The sequence below is a fragment of the Polistes fuscatus genome, unplaced genomic scaffold, assembly GCF_010416935.1.
Source record: "Polistes fuscatus isolate 324 unplaced genomic scaffold, CU_Pfus_HIC Scaffold2, whole genome shotgun sequence".
NCBI classification, from domain to species: Eukaryota; Metazoa; Arthropoda; class Insecta; order Hymenoptera; family Vespidae; genus Polistes; species Polistes fuscatus.
Window position 1 is genome coordinate 5,699,329 of NW_025113096.1, and position 24,135 is coordinate 5,723,463.

Below are 24,135 nucleotides of genomic sequence, written 5' to 3' on the forward strand. Positions count from 1 at the left end.
CAACGATTGCAGGTATAAACAAATATGGCGGCTATTGTCAAAGTTTGTCACGTTCAATGATTTATTCGCTTACGATGTGTGTGAAGGAATTGATATTACTTTTAAAAAATACATCAAGAGTATTTTAAGTAAAGGTAAGTAATTTGTATTTATTTTAATTCTTTTTTAAAGAATTTGTCTTTTCTATATTGGTACACTAGATAAGATAACCACGATCTGGTCACGTTGACGCACATGGATGTATGGATTGTTTACAGTTGCATAATTGTATCGCGTATATATTTTTATTGTAAGAAAATGATATTTTATAGGCAATATTTATATATTAAATTCTATCTACTTTTTTGTCAGTTTAAACCGAAAAATGAAACATTTTCGATGGAAGAAATATTTAGTTAAAAGACTGTTAGGTTAATGTGTCATCCATGGTAAACACACACACACACACACACACACACATAAAAAGATGTAAATATAATCCATTTATTGCATCGAAATTAACATTGATATAAAATGCAACATTAAATGAAAGAATAATGTTTGTAAGTACAGAGCCAAAGTATAAAGTGTCATGTCACTTTATTCAATCAATCATAACATTTAATAATACATAATTTAAACGATAAATGTATTCTGTGTTTAAATTTTTACATAAGGACATGCGTTTCTTATTTTTACGATACACTCGATTGTAGGTAATACCTAATTTTGTTTATTATAGGCAACTATTTTCTGTAAAGTTTGAGAAGATTCGAAACTTCAACACTTCATTTGTAATTTACATACGTAATACAAATTAACACGTGGGAATAGCATGTAGATCTTATTTACATGTATTTTTCTTTTTTATTCTTTTTTATTGCAATAGCAATAATAGTAAATTATTTCTCTTTCCTCATTTCATTATTGTACCGCAGTACTTTATGAATACTTCGATGAAAGTCGCTGCAGTTAGATATATTAGTATAATTCTTCTTTTTAAACATTTATGAGTAAAATAGTTCCAAAAGAGATATCTCAATTAAATTAAGTTTTCCGAATTACGATGTAACTTACAAAATTTGAAAACCATTACACACATGTTTCGAATCCTTGTGTGTGACAAGTCAAATTGTGATGTGCTTCGTCGCATTCATTCATTCAAATAACATATGTACATAATACCCCCTCAACATAAAATGAACAGATTAAGGCTCCAGCAGGCTATAGGCTACATTCTACAATGTACAATGCATTATGTACTTTGTTAGTTTCCATTTTCGCGTACATGTCTGGCTGTGTAATGTGTGGCAAGCGATAGCACCAAAATATTTCTTGATGGTTCTAATTAATTTGAATGATTTCATATAGAGTAAAACTACACAATACACTTAACACGAAAATTAAGTTGCAATAATTAACACTTAATTTATTCAGTATTATTTAACTTTGCAACGTATCTGCGCTGTAATAGATATACTTATTATAAAACAATATATCTTAACAAAAGCATATAAATTTATATTTTATGAAATATAAAGCTTGAATAAAAATCGTAGACACTTTAATGCCTACTGATTGTGGTTAATTAATTAATTTAATTATCGTTTCCATCGTTTATATCTACCGATTGGCGTGAACACTTAGTTAGTGACATTTTAAATAGAATTATGAATTTAAAATAATCCAAATATACTTTTTTGTTAGACGTTGACATCACCTATGGCCCCAGTACGCCGTATTTCGTTGACAGCGTTAAAATCATTATAGTGTTTTCTTTTTTCTTTTTTTTTTGACTTTATTATTATAACTTATTATTGTGCTATTTTGTTGTTACGAGGCTTAGGTTTTAAATGCGATTTTTTTTTCTTGTGCAAACTATTCAGTTCAAAATAATAATTATTAACAATTCAAATCTTTTTTTTTTTGTAGATTCTCTTCAATAAGGATGACTGCAAATATCTGCAAGTTCTTGCGATAAATTTTATTTTCTTCTACCATGCAATATTGTAATTTGCACAGTCCCTATAGTTTTACCTTTTTTATAATAATATTCACTGAGCAACACAAAATCAAGGGTCCCCTTTACCTCATTAATACGAGTATTGATTATAAACTGTTTTCCGAAGTCTAATATTACTCATAATAATTCTCATCATCACAGACTAATATGGTCATTTAACAGATTCTCATATATTTTATTCTATTATCTTTTATTTATCTGATCAGAATGAAAACGTACGATAGTTGAAATATATTTAAATATTTCGTCTTAGTTATCTGGATGTATATTAAAGAAAATAAAAGTTTAATAAAGAATTTTTACATACAATATATATGTAAAATTTTCCTAAAATTTAAAATACATAGTAATGTCATAAAAAACAGAATCCCATTGCTTCTTATAGCAATCACAAGAATAACAGAGATCTAGAGGAACCTTGAGCAGCATGCATGAGTTTCAGTCAAATATATCTAACAGAATATTGTTTCATACTATTGTATTTGCCCCCGCGCACATCACACCTCCAGACTTCACCCATGCAGCAAAATGCGCTTTTCAATTATTTCTCTTAATATTATATAAAAAAATCTATTTCTATTGACTTTTAAGCTCTTTGCCAATACTGTACGATACAATTTTGTTCCAGTCAATTTTCGTTCGCATAACAGGTAATTGCCTTCGCAAGGCCTTGAAGGTTGTGTCAGACATCGTTTGATAATTTTCCGAAATTGCAGTTTGATAGTCATTTTCTGAATCTTCAACTAGTCGGATCAACTCCTTGGCAGTTTGTTTTTCATTCGAGATAGATAAGCTTTCTCTTACTTCTTTGCTACTGACCAATTGTACATTTCCATCTTCATAATAATGAACTTGTACTTTAAGGCTACCTCTTAATTCTGCACTTCCAGAACTTGGACTGAAACTTACAGTCCATACAGAACGCCAACGACCATTCCAAAAATTTTTAGGTTGAAATTGATGATCTTCTATACACGCAGTCAGCGTTATATTACCTGTCAAAACATAATTATTATTCTATACTCTTTATTTTGACAATATTTTATTTGGTTATGAAAATGTTAAAAATAAATATATTCATACCTCCTTGGCTTCTTCCGAAAACCGCAGACGCACCATGTCTATAGTGATTTTGGGTATAAGTCGTTATCTCATCTTGTAAAACCGACCTCCAAGGTTCTGCTACGGAATCTGGTTCATAGGATTCATAATCCTGTGCTTCTTTTCTTAGGTGATCATACTTGAAACTTTGCTTACTACGCGAATCATAAAACCTTTGGCCCCCCAAGTCGTTATGTTCTGTTATTAGTGCTGGATACTCGCTTCCCTCTATCTGGATAAATAAATGTACGCAATACATATTTTAAAAGCAATATTAATTGCTCTGACGTAATTTAAGATTAAATTTTATTTTAATGAAAGATATAGAGATTAATAAATAATAAATAGAAGCGCTTAAAGCAATCACAAGGGAAATACGATGAATAACACAAGTCGTAAACTTTCATATAAGAATATTTCTACAAGCGATAACAAAGTAGAAAGATACTTTTATATAAATCAAATGAAATCTCGCTAAACGTTGTGACCTTTTTTAAGGCAACATAAAATCAAGATACAAATGTAATAATAAATAAAAATTAATATTCAAAGAAAAAGCAGCTTCTCAAGATGGCTCTAAGAAGCATGTAAGCCTTACATCGTTTCCTAACCTAAATCAAAGAAAATTCTCAAGCAAAGTAATACATCAATGATTGACAAAATAAAAAATTAAGAAAAGAAAACGATCATCTCATAAACATGTAACAAACTATATTTCTCCGTACATCTGTCATAAAATATTCAATGAAATAATGACAATCTATATTAAAAGGTCACATTCCTTTGGTAGTAAGATCGCTGATGCCTCTCACGTCAAGACGATTAATATTAGTTTATCAAAGAAAAATAATATGAAAATAGCTGGTAAGATTATCTTCGAATAATCATGTAATAAAATATATTATGATAAAGTAAACGTCATTGATAAAAATTTGGGGCTCGCGATGCCCCAAACAGGGAACGTCGTTTTCCACTTTGAAATTCGATCTTGTATCGAGGCGACAAGGATCTTCTTCGAGTCCTTTTGCGAAAGGTATATTTCCTTCTAGGTTTACGGTAGTCATATCGCGTAAACGATAAGCAGGGGGTCAAAGAAGTAGGAAGAAAAAGGAAAAAAACATAACAGAAAAAAGGTATTCCATAGGATCGAGGGAAATAGAACGATTGTGTGTGTTGTACGAGGATGTACCTTAACAGGCGTGAGCTGATCCTTGTTGTATTGAGCGAATGCCCCGGACGCGCCTTCTTTCAACAGGTTGTCGTTGTTCAACAAGACCCTGACATCGTTGAAAACCTCGTTGAACTCGCCCGGTGGTGAGTGAAGTATAAAATCCGAAACTATTCGTACTTTTTCTTGATCGGGGATCAGATCTCCGTCCGCCGCCATCTTACCTTTCCACTGGCACGCACACTCCGCCGATGTCAAAAGCAAGGTTCGTGCAGTGCAGGTTGAGCTGACGTGTTCCCCTAGCGCTCTCTCATATACCCGGTGACCAACACCGTCTATCTCTCTTTCGAGTCTGATTCGAAATCGTGACGCATCTGGATGAGGAAGCACGATTACCTTCTTTTTCCTCTTTTTTCTTTCTCTCCTTTCCTACTTCCACTCTCCCCTCTCTCTCTCATTCCGTCGTCTACATACACATATTATCTTTCATTTTTGTAATCGCACCAAGTTCAGTTCTTCCTTTTTATTACGAAAAATATTACTTTCTAATGAAAATTTTATTCGACTATTGGCATTGTCGTTTTTTTCAATATTTCAAATAAAATATCATTCCCCCTTTGATTTATTCATAATATACATTAATAGTCGATAGGGCGATCAATTAAATTGGAAATATATCGATTATTCGATTAATATTGTAGGTGACAAATATTGTTTCGATTATCGACAAAAGCATTCTAACGTGTAATTTGTGTTTGAATGAATTTATTTTTTGTTTTTGGTTAATTCGTGTAAAGATATTTGAACGATATTAGCAACGTGATTAAATCATTAAATGTTCATATTATTTAAATTCTTATGGTATGATAAATTAGTAAACATTCGTCTACGAATACTTTCTTATCTTTATATAGGGTGTCTGAGTTTTACCACATTTTCATTAAAAGGTATAATGCGCGAACAATTATTAAATACATAAGTACAAAGTAAATTTATATCATATAAGTTTCGTTAATGTTATACATGATTGTTACATTGTTAATAATTAATAATAAAATAATAAAAATAATAGAAACAAACAAGAAAAGAAAATAAGTAAATGTAAAGAAAACGAATGAAATAAAAGGAATTCTTTTTCTCCATAGATTTTTGCAAGGCTTGGAAAACGGCGCGAAATTTGAAAGAAGAAAATAGAAGATACCAATGTTGGTTCGACAATCCTGGTGCTCACGAGAAACCTTGAACGTGTATAATCATCGTAAAGTCAGACAAAGTCTTCGTAAGTTCACTCAGGCATGGTCTTCAATTCTTTTTCCCTTTTTTTTTTCATATTTCTCTTTTTCTCATTGTCTATTTTTTTATTTTTTTATCATCCTCCTGATAATATACTACATCTCCTCATAATACTCTATTGTTCTTTCGTTTACTTATAAAACGTATTCATTTATACGGCATGCATATGTAATAGCATTTTAATTTTTTAAATCACGCGCCAGTTTTAAATGGTGTTCGGCTCGAGAATTCAGTTCAAAAGTCATATTCCGTATGGCGATCGTTGTATCAATTTTTTTCTTATAATTTGATTGTGTTATTTAATATTTCTTTTTATTTAATTGACATACATGTAAATATCTTTCTTAGAAAGTATGATAAAATCCTGAAAGAATGGCGGACGATCCAAATCGAGACCTTTTGCCTGTAAAAGAGGGATCTTGCATCGATACATGCCGTAGTGTTATAGGTACGTTATTTATATATATATGAACTCAAAATGAAATGGAACAACTCAAATAATAATAATTTTGAATAATAATTATTTCCTTGGAAGAATATATTTTCAAATAAATTTATTTGCAAATCTTAGATCCCAAGGAGCGTCATTTGGTATGCAAGCTCGATCGATATCAGTTGGAGGACAAGTATTTACGGCTACTCGAGGAGGCAAATAATTTGAAAAAATTGTCAAATTGTCAGGAAGACAAGATCAAACGACTGGCTACGAAATTAATGAGAGTAGCTGCTAACCCAAGGGCGTGCGTTTCTTTTGGTTGCGATGCTAAAACCAAAGCAACGGCTCTCGAGATCGAGAACTCCAAGGTGAGCAAATATCATTTTTTAAAAAAAATTATATGAAAATAATAATATAAAATCAAATAAAAATGTCATAAATATTAAATAAACGATATAAATACATTTATTCTACAATTAATTTTATGATCAGTTTAAACAAGAAAATTTGTTTTTTAATGGATCAATTTTTAGTTAAAAAATAAATTATCCGTATTGAGAAGTCAACTGTTGAGTCATACAATGAGCGGTGTATCACCAACGAGAAGTCGTCGGCCTCACACAAGACCATCCTCGGGACTCATGTGCGTAGAAAGTGTAAATAGATTGAATTCTTTTATTATGATTCACTTTGGTATAGATTACAATAGATCACTTACATAAAATTGTTTTTTTAGAACGTGTCGAAGCGAAAACAGCCGTATAAGGGCACCATCCTGCCAGTGTATCGTTCAAACAAGAAACGAAGATAATGATGTACAAAATTATCTCGTTAAAATCGAGGTAATGAGATAAAGAATTATCTGTGTGATTTAATGTGATTCATACAAAATCAACCATGAAATATTTCCATACAGTATTGTTTGCTAATTGAAAATTTTAATCATTTTTTTATTGTTTTTTGTTAATAGGAATTAGAAACACAGAAAAAAGAAATGTCCTGCCGTATAACGCAGTTAGAGAAGGAACTTGAGACTTATGTGGTAAATAATCAGAGGAAGAAAGTAGTTGAGAACATCGAATATATAAAGGTCTGGCGGCAAATGAAACAGTTGAGCGACAAATTGATAGCTGCTCAGAATACGAACGAGTCGTTGAACTTACAAATCAACGACCTCAAAAAAATCCTCGAAGAGACAACAAAGTAAATATTTTATAATTTTATTTATTTTTTAAATTATCAACGATATTTAATAGCTTAGATAATATTTAATAGAAATCATTTATGCGAGCAAAATTAATAGCACTGATCTTATAAGCGATTAGTATAGTAGAAATATTTTTATATTTACCTATAATTAATTTTTCTTGTTAGAAATAATCAGGAAATAACGGTATCCCTAATGGCAGAAAAAAAACGGATGGCCGAGATCGATACGCAAATAATAAAAGCAAAAGATTCACAATTGACGTTACGCGAAAAAGATGAACAGATAAGAGATCTAGTGAATGAGATGAAAATTTTGCAGCAACACAATAACGAATTAATAACATTGAGCTCCAAATATGGTCAAGTTGAATTAGAGAATGTTGAATTGAAAAAAAAATTTTCCCAGCAATTTACCGATCAGCAAACTTTGAAAGTAGCGTTTAATACTGAACAAGCTAATATCGCTGCCCTACAAACGGCTAACGAACAATTGTTAAATAAACTTCAGTATTTACAGAAAAATATGGACACCTTAACGATCCAATTAGCGGTAAGACAAATTAGTGATTATTCAATTTTATTTAATAAGATAATTTTGATATTTGATTTTTTTCTTTTTATATTTGACAGACCATTCAAAATGATAATAAAAAGAACGAATCAAGTAGCAAAGCAGAATCGCCTGATGGTTGTATTAATGTTAAGACTACGCATACAAAAGAATTATCTTCTTCTCCCAAAAATATGATATCGTTAACAGAAAAATGTAAAAAATGTTGCGAAGCGTTCGAGAAGATTTTACAGCTCGAAAAAGGTGTGAATACGATACGGCAAGGTTTGACATATTTGGATAAGTGCGTACAAACGGATTTCGTACGTAGTACGACTTCTATTAAGACGAAAGAAGCAAGTACTTCAGTGATGGCTTTTACGGATGAGCGATCCACGACGAAGGAACAAGTAGTTGAAGAACATCAGGAGATTGATCAAATAATACAAGAAGAGAAGAACCCTTTGTCACGCGAAAAGATGTTAAAATTATTGGATCAAGCGCAGATCAGTACGCCATTGAAGACAGGAAGAATTGGTCAACTGGATGTTTCATCTGTGGTCGATTGCGAAGTCATGCAAGATTTTAGCCAAAGACACAGGCAAGTGGTCACCCTCGAAAAGCTGCTCTTTGGTGATTCTAACTGCTGACAAAGAATTGACAAGCTGTCGACGAGTACCGTTATAAATGGTCCCGCTGGAAATGTACGTTGCTTGGGTAGTCAAGGATAGATACGTTAGTAAATAGCCATCTTTGACTGACGCTAGATTCTTAAATCGCTATTAAATCACATTTAGGCTTTTTACGAACTATTCCAATAGATAGAAAGCTTCTTGATTATATAATTTATATTAACGAAATATGTCAGGGCCCATCAAGTCGCTGTGCCTTATTCTACCAACCGAGGTAAAACAATAATCCTCCAGTCGATTAGTGCCTTCATTGTCTTTTACATATTTACAAATAACAATTTCGACGCTTCCATTTAGATAGATGATTAGGAAGAATATAGAGAAATTGTCAGAAACTTAGAAAAAAAATGTTTGTCTAATTTTATATTTATGTATTTTAAATTATTGAATTTTGTACGATAGATATTTGTCGCTTTTTAATATAACTGCAGCTTTATTTCGTGATACTTTCATTATGAATAAAATATATCTCGATCATGATCCTTTTTATATCCTATGCCTTAAACATACATTATGAATAAAATTATGACGTCAATCAGCAATAATTAAAACGATTAGTAAGTTACATTCGTTGTTGTAAATTATCATGAAATTATATTACAGAGACGCGGATGTGACGGCAGATCACGTGCAAAAAAGAGATTTAACAAATTTACTCGCAATGCTTGACGACGTACTTTGCGAAGAACGCGCTTTGTCAAAAAATTGTTCGATCCATGCTCAAGAACGTAATATTTTGTTTCGAAATCCGCAATTATGCGACGAGAAACAATTTACAAAAGATGTACAAACGGATATTAACAATAACAATTCAATTAATTGGCCCGTTGATGTAGGCATGCAATTTACACATTTGACTGTCAAGGATTCGCGATGCGAAGATAACAATGATTTATCTTCGCGGAGTATGAAAAACTGTAGCATCAAAAAATCTTGTAATCAAGATAAATCGCAACATCGTAGTTGTTCGAAAGTAAAAAATTATGAAACACGAAATCAAGTGACGAGATTCACAGAAACCGGAGAATGTACTTGTACCGATTCGAAAAGATGTCACGCGGAATCGGATTGTGGTTATTTTTGTTGTGGAAATGATTCGAAAGAATCTTACAAAAAATGTAGCGGCAATGTGAAAAATTCAAATGTAAAATGTTCATCTACGTCGCTGATTAAAATAAGTGACAATAAATATCCGAGAAAAGCGGTCGACAGAGCTTATGCGGAATGGTAAATTATTTTTTTTTGTTCGTTCGATAAGATATTAATTAACTAACAACGTTTTAGTTATGTCGACGATACTAAGAATTGTTTCGAATCCTGGAAGATGAATAGATCAGCGCAGGAAAGTGAAGTTTTTGCTAACGATCATCAAGACGTACAAACTTATGTCGAACATTTGGAAAAATGTAAAGAATTTCTGGACGAATGTAATTTGAAAGATACAAGGAGAAATCGTGTAAGATAAAGATACAAAGATGTGTCGATAAGATGATCGAAACGATTTATGTATCATTAATCTCAAATTTAAAAGGTTAATAACGTCTTGAGTCATTTACGATGTATGGAAGCAATGAAGTTATCTCGTTCATGGAACATGCCCTGTCAAATGGAGAATCAAATAAAGTCGACAATAAAAAGTGGAGAACAATTACGTTGCGATGATAAGTGTCCAAACGAATGTATCGAGGTATCACCTTATTCGACGAAGTCGATACCTTTTTTGATTACAAATGGTCAAGGTCTTGTGGAAATTCATGTTATCTCTCTGCAGTTAGCTACATCCGTTAGTAACAAAATAGACAAATTTTATAAACGCTTTGATCATAATTTTTCACGTTTAATATAAATATCATTATAGGCTGCAGCAATTCTTTTTCAAGAGGAAAATCTTTGCAACGTGTCCTTATTCATTAGTTGGAACATTTGGGGTCAAGAGACAGTACGCACACCAACATTGAAATGCTCGAAGTTAAATTTCAATTCCTCCTTCGTTTATCATATACCAAATCTATTCGTATTTTTTAATTGCGTATTGTCGGAGTATGTAATATTTCAGGCGAATGTCGTTGAACAAAATACAACGGCTTATTCCGTTGCTAGAGCTAAATTGTGTATCAAAGATATACTTGATTATCCACAAAATAAGTTACATTACATCGCGCCTATGAACAGCGTTATAGCTTGTACATTTGGTACAAATTTTGGACAATTATCGTTATGGGTGAGATTGAGCTGTGACGTTGAACAGGTTGATGCATTCAAAAAACAATGCGGTTTGTTTCCGCGAATAGAACAAATAGGAAAGACGTCTTTTCAAGAGTATCCTTCTACGATGCAAGAAGATAGTAATCATTATCAACAAATTAATAATCAATCTACACGTAGGTTCCACATATTTTTGTCCTAGTTATATTTCAATTAATTTAATGCAACTGATATATGCACGCGCAGACAAAATATCAGATGTTATCATTAGAAAAGAAAACAAGAAAAAAATAAAAAATTTGACAAATCCAGTCATTGGCAAGAACAATGATAAATTGGTTAACGACACATATAACGATTGTTCATCCGACAGCGAGATAATGTTAGTGAAAATGTTTTTTACTGAATCAATGTTTAACCGATGCTTTCGAAAAAATAAAATAAGATTTTTTGCTATACAGTTATAAATCAATAACTACGTTAAAGAAAAAAGAAGAAGAAAAAGAAGTAGAAAAAAGGGAGAAAGCAAAAGAGGAGAGTCGAGACAATACAGTGAGCATAGATGAGTTCAATTCTCTTATTTTCAGCGTAAGATTTTTATCTGAAAAAATATATGTGCTTCTGAAGAATAATCGTAGAATATTTTTCATAAGAAATTTTTGAACGCGTTCAGACGAAGCACGATGACGTAGAATCGAATAGTTCGGTTCGTGACGTTTTAGAAGTGTTTGAAGAAGAGAATTGGAAAGAGTACGGGCGGAAGAGTTCCTTAGCTTATTCCCAAACCTCTAGTAATTAGAAATGGCTCGTTTTTTTATTTTTATTATATGCAGAGCTTCTAGTTTGAAAACTTTGCATTAGATTTAACTACTTACAGAGTCACGAAATGCTGCCGATGATGTGCATAGCAAGAATCATCCTTTGACAAAATATGTACGAAGTTACTTCGTTGATTATCCTTAACAGAGTAAACACTATAAATTATGTAGACATATACGCAACTCTAAACATATTCATTTTTATTCTACATAATGAATTTTCATTAAAATATCATTATTAAGAACAGATGTAATGTATATCTTTTTTTTTCTCTTCAAGAAAATATAAAATTACTTGATCGAATATAATCAAATTGCAGCCATTGGAAAAGGATACAATCGTAATCCAGATAGCAAGTGTAAATCTATTTGAAAATAGTTCAGTGATGCGCGACGATGAGGTGCATTTGCTTTACGTGGAATATTCTTTTCTTGGATACCGTGGTGCTGACATGGAAACGGAATCATTACCAAAACCAAAAATACCTAGAAAACCATTGATTTATAATTTCAAAAAAAGTAATATTATAGATCGACGAGTAAATATCAACGTATATATTAAAAAAAAAGAGAAAAACAGAATAATATTTGACATGTGTGTTACAGTATTCCCAATAGACGAGAAATATCACGCCATCGAAAGAAACACATTGCGAGCTATGTTAGACGAGTCTATTAATCCAAATATCAAATTTATTTTAGTGAGCGAACCACTTCCTGAAGAAACAGATACTAAAGATTGTATGGAAATCGGGTAAAATAATATAAATAATAGAAAAATTACAAATCTACTTTGAATAATTATAAAATTATGTTTAATTAGGTACGCATATTTTAATATAAGGGAATATGCTCTGGGTGACAATAATCAAATTATAATGTTGCCAATCTCAAATCCAGCACAAACTGAAAGAATAGGTGTATTAACGGTAAATTTATTAATATTTTAAATATTTATAATAAAAATTTCGAGCACAGCGTTAGAAACAGTTTCTGATAAGATTTATAAAGTTCTGCGTGTGCGAGAAGAGTGCGCGGTGGTTTTTATCTGCGGTCATCCCCACCACGCTTCGATTCGCAGTACGATGCGCTGTGGTCTCACTGCGCTTATCCCACCACGCACCGAGTCGCAATACGATGCGCGGTGATGCGCTATTATCCCCACCACGCTCCGACTAGCGGTAAGCGAAGTACGATACGCGGGGACGCTATACGCAGTCTGTCTCGAGTCAGGGAGGGGAGCGCATCGCTTGTAGGATATATTCGCTTCGTGTCAACATTTTTTTTTCAAGTCGAACTTTTTAGATAACGATAACGATAACATTGTATACAATAACACTAAAAGGAGAGGAATAATAGAAGTAGGAACACAGCGAGACTGAAATAGATCATTATTTAATTAGGTTATTCATTATTAGATCATAAATAATTATTTAATTAGGTCATTATATTCGAAATTAATTTAACGATACAATAACGACTGCTAATAATTTTACAGTTATTTCGAACATATTTAAATCTTGTATTAAATATTTATTTACAGATGCACGTGCTGGGTCTCGATGCCATACGTCAATGTATGGGCGACGATATGTGAAAGCAGACAAGTTTCGAGATTATTTAGAGAATGATTTTCTTTTTATTCCTAATAAATGATTTATTACAAATCTTTACAACATAGTATACACAACGTAATAATATATATGAATAATAATATTTTTATGAATTGTTTTTTACGCTCTCGGTTTTTGGAGAAACGCTTTCTAAAGTTGTATTGGTATTGTTTCCTATTAAACTTTGTAGAATGGCCTTCTTCTTTTCCTGTATCGCTGTAAGAAGTTTAGTTCTTCGGAATATATCATTAAATACTCCAATAGCCATTTGAAAATTTCGACAATCTCTTGGCTCATATGCGACCGACCAAACACCCTGGATCGTATCGATTCCTTGGCATACTTTGCAAGAACCTACAGTTAATTAATCTTTAATAAAATTAATATTAAGAAATTATTTTTATTAGTAGGAGATTTCAATACGATTACTTGCCAACAAAAATAGCCAAAGTTTTGGTACGATTGTCATAAGCGAGCAAAGAAAAAGGTCCACCACGTCTGAATGGCGCATGTCCTGTTACGTTCCATGTCGTGTTTAAAAGTCCTACATGTATAGGTTGAGGTATAAGATTTGCCAAAGTTACTATTATACTTTGATTGAAAACTTTCATATCTAATCTCACTCCAGCCTTGCTTGTCACCCATGATCCTGTAAGTTTGCAGGGTAATCCTAAAAAGAACGTTTCCAATTTTCGAACATATATATATATATATATATTGTTAATTTAATGTGAAATTATTTTGAATATAATAATATACCTTCGTTATTTTTATCTTTCGAATTACCCATTTTAATTTCTTCCAATTCGTCGACAATTCTATTGAGTATTTGATCAGCAACTTCTTTAGTTTCGTTAACAGTAGCAGCAATATTAATGTGTCGCATATTCGCAACATCCTCTTCAACGGGATTTCGATTTCTAATACCGTTTCTTAGCTCTAGAAATTTATTTTCTTTTACAGCGGGTGACTGGTCATAAATGTGCGTTCTATCCATCGCGTTGTTCACTCTCTTTTGAAGTCCACGTCTATCCATTTGTTGGTTCAACGTCCTCACATCATTAGATTCATCTTGCTTATTCCATTTTTCCTCGGAATTAAGATAAACAGGATTTAAGAATTTTTCTACAGGCTGAATATGTTTCTTTAACGATGTGTCAACGACTTTTCGTAACGGGTGATACAAATTGTCGTTCACATCCGTTAATGTATCTGCATTATTTAGATTTTGATTTTTATAAGGATCCTCGAGATATAAACGATTTTCTAAATTCTTGTTTTTATGTACCGGTACGTAATGTAATTGTTGTTGTTCCGATGGTAATACGAAAGTTTTTTCGTATGGTTCCGAATAGATGTTTATTGGATTTTTTAACTCAAACATATTTTCTTCATTATTATTAATTTGAGGTGTAGAAATCTCATCGGAATGTAATTGAAATTGATTATTCATTAGATATTCTTGATTATTATCGATTAAGGGATAAAGATATTTGTCATTGTTCTTTTGCAACAATGAACCGTAATTATTTAAATAATTTTGTTCTTGTCCTAAATTAAATCCATAATTATTATATACATTTTGATCACTTGTATCTAACGGTAAATTGTATTGATCTCCACTTGATTGTAAAATTAATGAATTCGCGTCGAAGTTAATATCATTTAATTTAGGATATTTTTCAGTTTTATATTCTTGAATATTTTCATCGGATGCGTATAAATCGTCGTTCAAATTTCGATTAGGTCTAATATTTTGAAACATTCTTTTCGAGGATAATTGTTCTGATTGGAAGTTTGGCGAAGATATTTTAAAACTTTGACGAATAGATCGAGCACGAGGATTTGTTTCTATTTCCTCTTCAACTTCATTATTAATATCATTGTAATATTCGGAATACTCGGCTCCTTGATCTCCATAATTTGTCTTCGTTGGATCCTTCGTTGTCGTTCTCATCAATCGTTCTATCATACTTTGTTTTTCATTATCTCCTTCAATTTTATCTTTTATTTTAATAGGAATTGTAGTTTTTTCAGTATTCAAAGTTGTTGATTGAGTCAAATCGATGTAATCTTCTACATCCACAATGACTGTTACGTTATCATTTTTGTATTTAATATTGTTAGGTACTTCCTTGAGTAACGCTTTCTTAACTTTATTTTTCGAATTAATATTAGATTTTAGCCCTTTTTTTATTGACTTCTCTTTCACAAGATTCTTTTTTCTTTTAGTGTCGTAATCTACCTGAATGAATAGACTCGTCAATTTTTTAAAGTTGTATATTATAAAATATTGTTTGTTATGAAATAACGATAATAAAATTTACCTAATAATATGAAACACAAATAATGGAATCTTACCTACCTTGGCAGATGCATTTTTAGACCATCGTGGTTTTCGATGTTTCAGTCGTTTACGTCTATGTCTATATTTCTTTCGTTTTCTTTTCTTTCCTCCTTTATGCTTCGATTTTAGAATAGGTTTACGTGTCCTATTTTCTTCTATGGAAAGTTGCAAATACGTATCAGTAGTGCTACGAGAGGATTCGATATTCACGAGTTTATTTATGGTTTCTTGCATCTTTAGAGACTTGACAGCATCCTTAGCAAATTTCTCTGCCAGTTTGTTCGCTTCAGTCGATTTAGAATTGAAATCCGCGTCATCGGAATCCGTAACTTTGTCCGTATAATCTTCATCGCGTTGTTTTTCATTTCGCGTATGTCTGATCTTATTAGCTCTTTCCATTTTCAAATCCGAATTTTGTCTTCTCGAATTTCGAACGATCAGATTGGCTTCCATTGATCGAACGTTTCTGCTATTTTTAAGATCGTCCCGGATGCAAGTCACGTTAACCAGTAGTGCAATCATCGTCACAAATCTGTTATTTTTTTTTTTTTACATTAACCTAATATCATTAGAAACTTAAGCAAGCATATGTAAATGAATCAACAGGTTCTGATTACCTGAACAAACTTGGCTGCATTCCTCCAAGAGGTTGTGACAAATCGTATCATCGGTTTCGTGGTCCATTGATTCTAAACTGAAAAACGACGTCGTTTTGTCGTCTACATGACAGAATGTCAGTACTATCAATATTACATGTACGATGTAGGGTTAACGTTATGCTTTTATTTTATTACAAAAAAATATTTCTAATATAAATATAATATATCTAATAAATCACAAGAAAGATCTTAATATATTTTCAATTGTTTCACTTAGAACAAATGGAACGAAATGGGAGGAGTTTTAAATGTGTCCGATTATTATTATCATAATAAATATTATTATATCATATAATTTTATAATTATATATATTATTAATTATATATATTATTATTAATCATATATATTATTAATCATATAATCATTATATTATCATATAATATAAGTATTATTATTCGGACGATCATATAATTTATTTTATATTACAATGAAATATTTATTATCATAAATGATGATGTGTCTCTGATACGAGACAAATGAGAATTTGTTAGTTCGTCAAACGAAGTCCACTTCGAGGGAAACCGTGCGAGTGTCGGGAATCACAGGGGTGAAATAAAAGAAAAAAGAAGAAGGGGAGGAAAACGAAAAAGAAGAAGCAGAAGAAGAAGAAGAAGAAGAAGCGAGGATAGGACGCTTAATTTCGTCGCACAAATCGTACATGTGTACTTATATATACAGCTCTCTCGTAGAGTCTACCGACCGATCCACTATGTACGATCAAAGGCGACTTGGGCCAATGCCAAGTACACGCGTCGGCCTCAATTAGTCGAATATTACGTATAAATGTCATACACCGAGCTATCGTACTTACAATTAGCCCTATAGACAACGTATGAATCTATAGACAACGTGAAAGAGATGCGTTAAGACACCCTCGCTAATATGACTTGATCTGTTTTGTGTCAACCCTTGATATATGCCAGTTATTATCAAAGTTTATTCAAAATTCTTTAAGTTACAAATTTCGTTATTTTATTCATTATGATAATAATAATTAGGACATATGTATTAACTTGTTCTAAGTTCGACGTTTTTCATCGATCATTTTAATCAACTCTCGTCATTCCATTTATCTCATGAATTACTTTAATGCAATTAGTATAATCTAAACCGTTTATGTATTTCGAATAATGAAACTCTACTCGAACCGTGCAATCTTGAAACATATGGCAGACGACGATAAACGCAGCGTCATTTAAGTTCGGTCCATTTGACGGATGCATATATGTATCTTGAAATTTGTTGATCCCTAAGATGTTAAATCAATTTCTACAGTTTAATTATATACTACGTGGATGTATAAATACATAGGATGAAATTATTTTTGTACGAGAGTCAATTTGATTTGGTATTATATCAACACACAATCATATACTTTAAGTAATCTTAAATTGTACACGAATAAAATTTAGAAATGGATATACATATATACAGAAGGAAGAAGATATATCGAAGAGAGGAAATGTTCTTCTCATAAATTATATATATATATACATCTATTCTGCGTATGAGTGTATGTAATGTATTAAAATTGAATCTGCACACAAATAGATTCTCGAAGAAGACGAACCGTCGAAGTAGCATCGGTGCTTGGCGAAACTCAGTAACAGGCTTGAAAAAGGAGAAGACATGATTGGTTAGTACCGGGTTGAAATGATTATGTCTTCAGAGAATAAGACATAGCAAAAGACAACGTATGTATCGGTGATGCAGAGTCGAAGTGAAATCCCTGGAGACAGGGGAGCATTGATTATTATTAGAACTAGCTAAGGTACAACCGAACCATCTTAACTGGTCGGTCAAATAACCATAATAATCCTTTCCCTCCACTATCCATCCATCCATACATCTATCCATCCACATCCCACCATCGTCAAAGATTCATTCATTTCATTTAATAATCATTTCTAGACAGATATCATTATAATAAACAGGTTGACACCCCCCTGGTACGTTGGATTAAGTAAGACACGTTCTTGTTAGCCGGTTACGAAAATGGTTATTTCGTGCGTACGCATTAATCAAATGGCTAACTACCAAAGTGTTTGAAATAACACATTCGATATATGTAAATATATTAGAAGTTGAAAATAAGAGAAGGGTGAGAATGAAATTTGACTGAGTTTGAGGATAAAAAAGGGTTGAAGAGTAGAACGACGACAAAAGCTGTAATGGTGAAGAGGACAACCATGACGACGACGAATACAACGACGAATACGACGACGACGACGACGAAGCTAAGAAGAAGAAGAAGACGAAGAGGTAGTAGAGAAGCGTGGAGAGCGTCACGACGCCTTGCTGTTCTGGCATTGGTAGCAGTCTCGAGATAGCCGCCGGCTGGCTTCCTTACCACCTCGGTGAATTTATTCGGGGATTCCGAGCGCAAAGCGCCGAACGATAAATCCGATCGATCGTCCGTAGAGAGTGATCTTTCTTTATTTCTCTCTTTTTCTCTTTTTTCCTTTCCTTCTTTCTTTCTTTCTTTCTTTCTTTATTTTCCTTTTCCTTATTTTTTTTTCTCAACATCCACCAACATTTTTCATCATAAACGAAACGCTAAAATACACATTTCTAAATCCTTCGAACGTGGGGAACAAAAGTAATCGAATTGATCGAATAGAATTTGGATAAATAGATAAGTGCATCGAAGTGAGTGCATCAAAAAAGGAAATAAATAAGAGATTATTATAGTATAGGTGAGTAGTGTATCGAGAGATTTCTTATTTTATTGTTTTCATTTCTGGTTATATATTTTTAATTGTAAAACACATTTTTCTTTGCTTTCGCCTATCCTTTTCTTTCTCTCTCTGATTTTTTTTCTTTTTTTTATTTTCTTATTTGTTCTCATCGTGCAAGCCCCTCTCCTGCGGCTATTTTCGCGCGTCTGTTGTGCAAGTGTCGAACGCATTAAGGCGGCATTCGAAAATCGTGCCTACCTCCGATGTTAGTGAACGGCACGTCGAAAGATCGCAGATCCTCCTTCGATCGTCTCGCCTTTTCTCGCCATGTCCCTTTCGATGAGTCTAAAGCTTAAAAAAGTTTCGGTTTCGTATAACGCCACTCTCTCTTTCTCTCTTTCTCTCTTTCTCTCTTTGATGAATGCTGACTATTCTTTTATTTATTTTATTTTTAAATTAGAAACACATCCTTTTTGTTTCCAACGCCAGTTAGAAATCGTGAACACAGTATGATCAATATTTAGAAACGTGTTTGTTAAATCAAGAAACTCGTAATCATTTTTCATGTTATTTGTATTTTGTACAACGCGTCCAAGATTATGTCAACAGATTATTTAAAAATATCTTTTTCGTAATTATTATATATATATATGCGTAGTATGTATAAATAAAAAAATATTGATCATAGATCATCGATTTATATTATTCGAATGGAATCATACGATCGATACTATCGAACTTACAATCAGACTTTTCTTTTATCGATAACATTCGAATGAAAAAAGCCCAAAAGACTTTTGGTTGCATCGACTAATGGATTGACATGCATGTGACACCGCATAATATACACAGAACGCGTAACTCCCTGCTTCGAAATGAAATTCTGTGTTACGTGCTCAAGGTGCCTCGTAAAATAGCTGCGCGCTATTTTCCTGGCACAGTTTCTGAAAGTCAAGCGTCCAGTGAATCAAACCGTGGGTCCAGTCATACGAAGGCCAAGTTTTTAGCTTCTCTGTTTCCTAAACAACATAGTGTTAGTCACTAGAATCACAAAACTCGAGATACTACTTGCCAGCGTGTAAAACTTCAATGAGCGTTGATCTTCGCTGTAAAATTTGCTGGTTGGCTCGAGAGAATCATTTGCGAACAGAAAAATATGATCTTCGCGTTTTCTTCCCTTAATTATATGTTACAATTTATGGTGGTTCTTTTTTATTAATTTGCAGCATGATTGAAGTAATAGATAGTAGAATAGTTTAGTAGTCGTTTACTAGGTGATCCCGATAAAGAATTGTTGTCGTGCCAGGTGACGAATAAAGGTAAAGCAGTTACTTATCGATGCCAGGAAATCGAACGATGATATCACGATAAATAGTGTATAGATATTTTCAACAGAAGTATATTTTCTTTAGACAGTTTCAAAGGACGCGCGGGTCTGGGAGTTTAGGTTTACGATCTCCGTAGGCATATTCCATAATATAAGTTCCTCGTTATCGATCAAAATTTATCTCGTTCGATCGTTTGAAAAAAAAATCATTTCTTTTTAACTGCTTCCGGTTTATTTATATTCTCCCGCAATTCCATGATTCGTGCGTATTGAAGATTTTCGATTGGTGCATAGAAATCGATGGCGGAAGTGACCCGATTAACGGGAAAGTACAAGAAAATGCGGCCAACCCTGCGTGTTCAGTTAGCGGGCCAGCCAATCGGAGCTACGAATACGGGTTCCTACGTGTCGGAAATAGATTTTGCTCAAACCAAAGGTTGATCCACCGACGCCACTTTCACCAATCTTTACGTCTCTATCGTTTCTCTACGATTTATCGATACGTTTCTCTTTATTTCTATCTTTTGCTATTTTGTCTCACGTGTATTATCGAATTCGGTGATAAACTTTGAAAAAAAAAAAACAATGTTTTCAGCTATGGCATATTTGAATTTATTTTTATATCTTGTATATGAGCTCGAGATTGCGATTTAATGAGATAGATATCATCGTCGAAAAATTTAATTATCTTGTTCGTAATGTAACACGTGTTTTCAATCGATTCTACATCTAACAATAACGAAAGAACGAAGAAGAGCCAATTTGTTAATAGGATATGATTCATACAACAAATATCTTGTTCTCGTAGTTATACAATGAAACGAATTAGTTAAATGTTAGATTTAAATTTTCGTGCTTGTTTTTAAACATTCTATCGATAATATAGAATCGTTGTATGCTTTATCGTAGCATATTTCATGATTTTAATAGTCGGTAAATTACCAGCGCGATCAAACTAAAAAGAAACTTTCGAATTTATCTTACGGAAGATGCAGAAATATGAATTTAAATGTTGCGTTCTCTTAGCGGGTAGTTCAGATGGCAGCACTGTAACAAATTTCAAATTTGATTGATTTAAAATAATGAATATAAAGCGCGCGAAAATGTTATTGCGAAAAAAAGACGTCGCATTGGAATGCGAATAATTTTTTTGTAGATATTACAATAAATTAAATGTTTTTTAAAACCCCTTTACAAATAAATCCATAAATATTTAACCCTTTGCACTCGAGACCGAACCAGCAACTCGATGCAATTTTTCGACGATATGCATTTACAATGCATGCAAATGACATAACGTTTCGAGTACAAAGAATTAATTGAAATAAAAATGTTTTATATGTATTATGTTTTATATTACAGAATAATGACGTAATTCAGCATCTATAAAATGGCTTACAACAGATCAATTACAAGCGTAACTTCGAAAAGGAAAAAAGGTAATTGATATTTTTGGAATTCTTATCGATAGCCGTAAGCTATATTTTTGTTTCTCCTGTAAACATAATAAAAAAATTCACAGGAATCATAAAACTCGTTTAATTTTTTGCAGAATATTCAGTGGAAGTAAGCAAGATCGTAGCGAGTGAATCGAGAATCCAAGAAAGAAGATCGACACTTAGGGTGAGCAATGTAGATTTTTTCTTTTTTTTTTACAAATGACATAACAAAATAGCAATAAGCGTATAATTGAAATATTGCACGCGTATACGTCACGATCTTTATTACAAATCTAGATTTGCAATTAACAAAGTAAATGGAAATTAAACGGCAGCGACTAAGGAAGTATAATTATTCCTCTGGTATTAAACATTTTGCGCTAATTGGTTATCGCGTAGGTGGGGTGAGGGGAAAAAATTAAAAAGGTAATAAAAAAGGAAAAGAAGAAGATGTTAAATACCGTTACGTCACGATAAGATCATCTAAATTAAACTAAAACTGTAGAGCACCGCGTAGTAGTTAGATAGAAAATATCTGGTTTGATGCCAAAGTTTCTTACCGAGGAAGAAGAAGTACGAGAATCTACCAACAACGTCATTCCAATTACATCAATACAGATTTAATTTTTGTCTTTCTTTCGAAAATTACATTTCAATTCATTTCGATAGCTTTTTCATTTACAGGATCGTTCGTATCATATACATAAATTTTGTATACAAATTTATGTACATAAATATAAAATGATTGAATGCATTGTAACCGAACCGTTGAATTTCAGTAACCACAAAATCACCGAAAGAACGTATACCGTAAATCTTGTATCGTGTTTATGAATGTGAAAATTGATTTCTTAGTCAGTCCGTAAGAAGAAGAAGAAGAAATATCGTCCAGTATAGTTCTTCAGTTTTGGCTGAACGTCAAAAATGTAGATTTTGTGCCAGTTATTCTTCGTCGTGTGTCAGAAAATGAGTAGAAAATAAGAAAGAAGGTGCGACGTCTTTAACACCGTGATAAACTTTCAATGTCGCAACGATGCATGAGTATAATGCATTTTCGGCTACTCTTGACCTAACTTAAAAATTGTCTATAATTATTTTCGAATTCTTTCCTCCTGAAGGTTAATCTATATGAAATGTGTATTTTGTAAACTTGACTTAGTTCAGTTAAAAAATGAAAGATAAAATATATGGATCCAATGATTACAGGATCGGTGAAAGTAAAAGATGGATGTGTCAATGATTCAAAGATTTCCGAGCTCGCGATAGAAAGAAAATAAATGACATTGTCTTGGTAACTTATTGAACTCATCCGGACGGAGATCAGTGAGTTTGGCAGCACATCAAATCCACGTATCACCGGACTCTTTCAATGTGCCAATACCACTCATAGACCTGTTCAAAGAAACATCTTAACGTCTAGGTAATGCAAGTAAATCATCATGATTTACAATTGAACGATGAAAAGTTTCGCTAAACGATTTCACTATTTTGTCACACGAATTTTGATTGTTTTTTATTCTAAGCGGTTTAGTTGATAAAAATATGAAATTTATCAAAAAATGATTTCCTACGAATTGTTCTTTTGGATTATCTCTAGATGATTTAACGTCGTTTAGAACTTTTTGTCAGATATAAATTATACAATACTACAATACAGTTAGGAGTGTTAATAAATCAGTATCAACCTTGACTATCGTGATAAATCAAAAGGATGGATCATAGTACAAAACGTTTCGCGGTAATCTTTTATGACAAATTTTGCGCACTCTCTTAAATGTTATCGATATATCATGATCGAAATATACAACTAAACGTATTGCAATAATTCCCATTTCAAAGTTTATCGTCCATGTCTCGGTATGCCAACAATGCGTCGCGAATTTATTTCAGACCCGTTTAACTACCAAAACGAAACAAAACGATTGTTTTACGGTCGAGAAATGGTGCAAATCATTTTACCTTTGGAATTTGTTTAACCAGGGTGAAATTCATTCGTTTTTATGGTAAGCATTAATTAATATATTATTAACGTGACGATATAAAATATTAGAATTATATTGAATATTACTTTTATACGAAAGAGAAATATTCCAGTTGGTTGCATCGGTGATTCCTTTTACGATATTCAACCTATCGAACGTAATAAAACGTATTTTTATTTCTACGGTACGTTCTCGAAATTGAAGTTTTATATGAAATAATGACGCAACGTTCCTAAATACAGAAAAGGGGCACACGTTGATTCCAATGCACGTGGGCATAACGAGTACGAAGCTGAAAATATCCCAACACCAATATTGCCCTTATTTCGAAAATGTTTACGAAACACCGATCGAATAATACTAAATATTCGCAACAAAATTCGCTTCTATCGTATGTTCTTATTTTTCACTTTTACTACTGTACACATCAAAGTAAAAAAAAAAGAAATATCAAAAATCGATTCGAATTCGTTATTGAAAAATTGTCGAAATTTAGGAAGAAATCAGAGACATTCGTGCGTACCCAAATATTGTCCTAATTTCCATGATTGTTTACGATTAATCACTGAAATAATAACAAAATATTCACTAACGTAATATCATTTGTTCGTATTT

General features: G+C 32.4%; 2 protein-coding genes across 2 annotated transcripts; one reads left to right on the top strand and one right to left on the bottom strand.

Moving 5' to 3' along the window:
* Positions 1-8: 8 nt before the first annotated feature.
* On the top strand, positions 9-13,362 carry LOC122517169. The gene is made up of 21 exons (XM_043635583.1): positions 9-134; positions 5,417-5,550; positions 5,913-6,012; positions 6,136-6,368; positions 6,534-6,643; positions 6,737-6,842; positions 6,971-7,203; positions 7,375-7,759; positions 7,840-8,392; positions 8,581-8,665; positions 9,055-9,678; positions 9,736-9,907; positions 9,983-10,234; positions 10,310-10,832; positions 10,903-11,038; positions 11,118-11,286; positions 11,330-11,452; positions 11,795-11,993; positions 12,081-12,228; positions 12,298-12,403; positions 13,018-13,362. Exons 3-21 carry the CDS (start codon positions 5,937-5,939, stop codon positions 13,069-13,071), a joined length of 4,287 nt encoding a protein of 1,428 aa, XP_043491518.1. The 5' UTR covers positions 9-134; positions 5,417-5,550; positions 5,913-5,936; the 3' UTR covers positions 13,072-13,362.
* Positions 470-4,636, bottom strand: LOC122516632 (F-actin-capping protein subunit alpha). The gene is made up of 3 exons (XM_043634604.1): positions 4,293-4,636; positions 3,086-3,335; positions 470-2,997 (listed from the first exon to the last, which is right to left on the bottom strand). The coding sequence occupies exons 1-3, from the start codon at positions 4,488-4,490 to the stop codon at positions 2,579-2,581; spliced, it is 867 nt and encodes a 288-aa protein (XP_043490539.1). The 5' UTR covers positions 4,491-4,636; the 3' UTR covers positions 470-2,578.
* Positions 13,363-24,135: the final 10,773 nt, after the last annotated feature.

Coding starts and splice junctions, on each gene's coding strand:
- LOC122516632 (XM_043634604.1), bottom strand. CDS start 4,490: ATGGCGGCGGACGGAGATCTGATCCCCGATCAAGAAAAAGTACGAATA. Junction 3,336..4,292: donor ATCAGCTCACGCCTGTTAAG/GTACATCCTCGT, acceptor TTATTTATCCAG/ATAGAGGGAAGCGAGTATCC. Junction 2,998..3,085: donor TTTCGGAAGAAGCCAAGGAG/GTATGAATATAT, acceptor ATGTTTTGACAG/GTAATATAACGCTGACTGCG.
- LOC122517169 (XM_043635583.1), top strand. CDS start 5,937: ATGGCGGACGATCCAAATCGAGACCTTTTGCCTGTAAAAGAGGGATCT. Junction 8,666..9,054: donor GCCTTATTCTACCAACCGAG/GTAAAACAATAA, acceptor ATTATATTACAG/AGACGCGGATGTGACGGCAG. Junction 12,229..12,297: donor AAAGATTGTATGGAAATCGG/GTAAAATAATAT, acceptor ATGTTTAATTAG/GTACGCATATTTTAATATAA.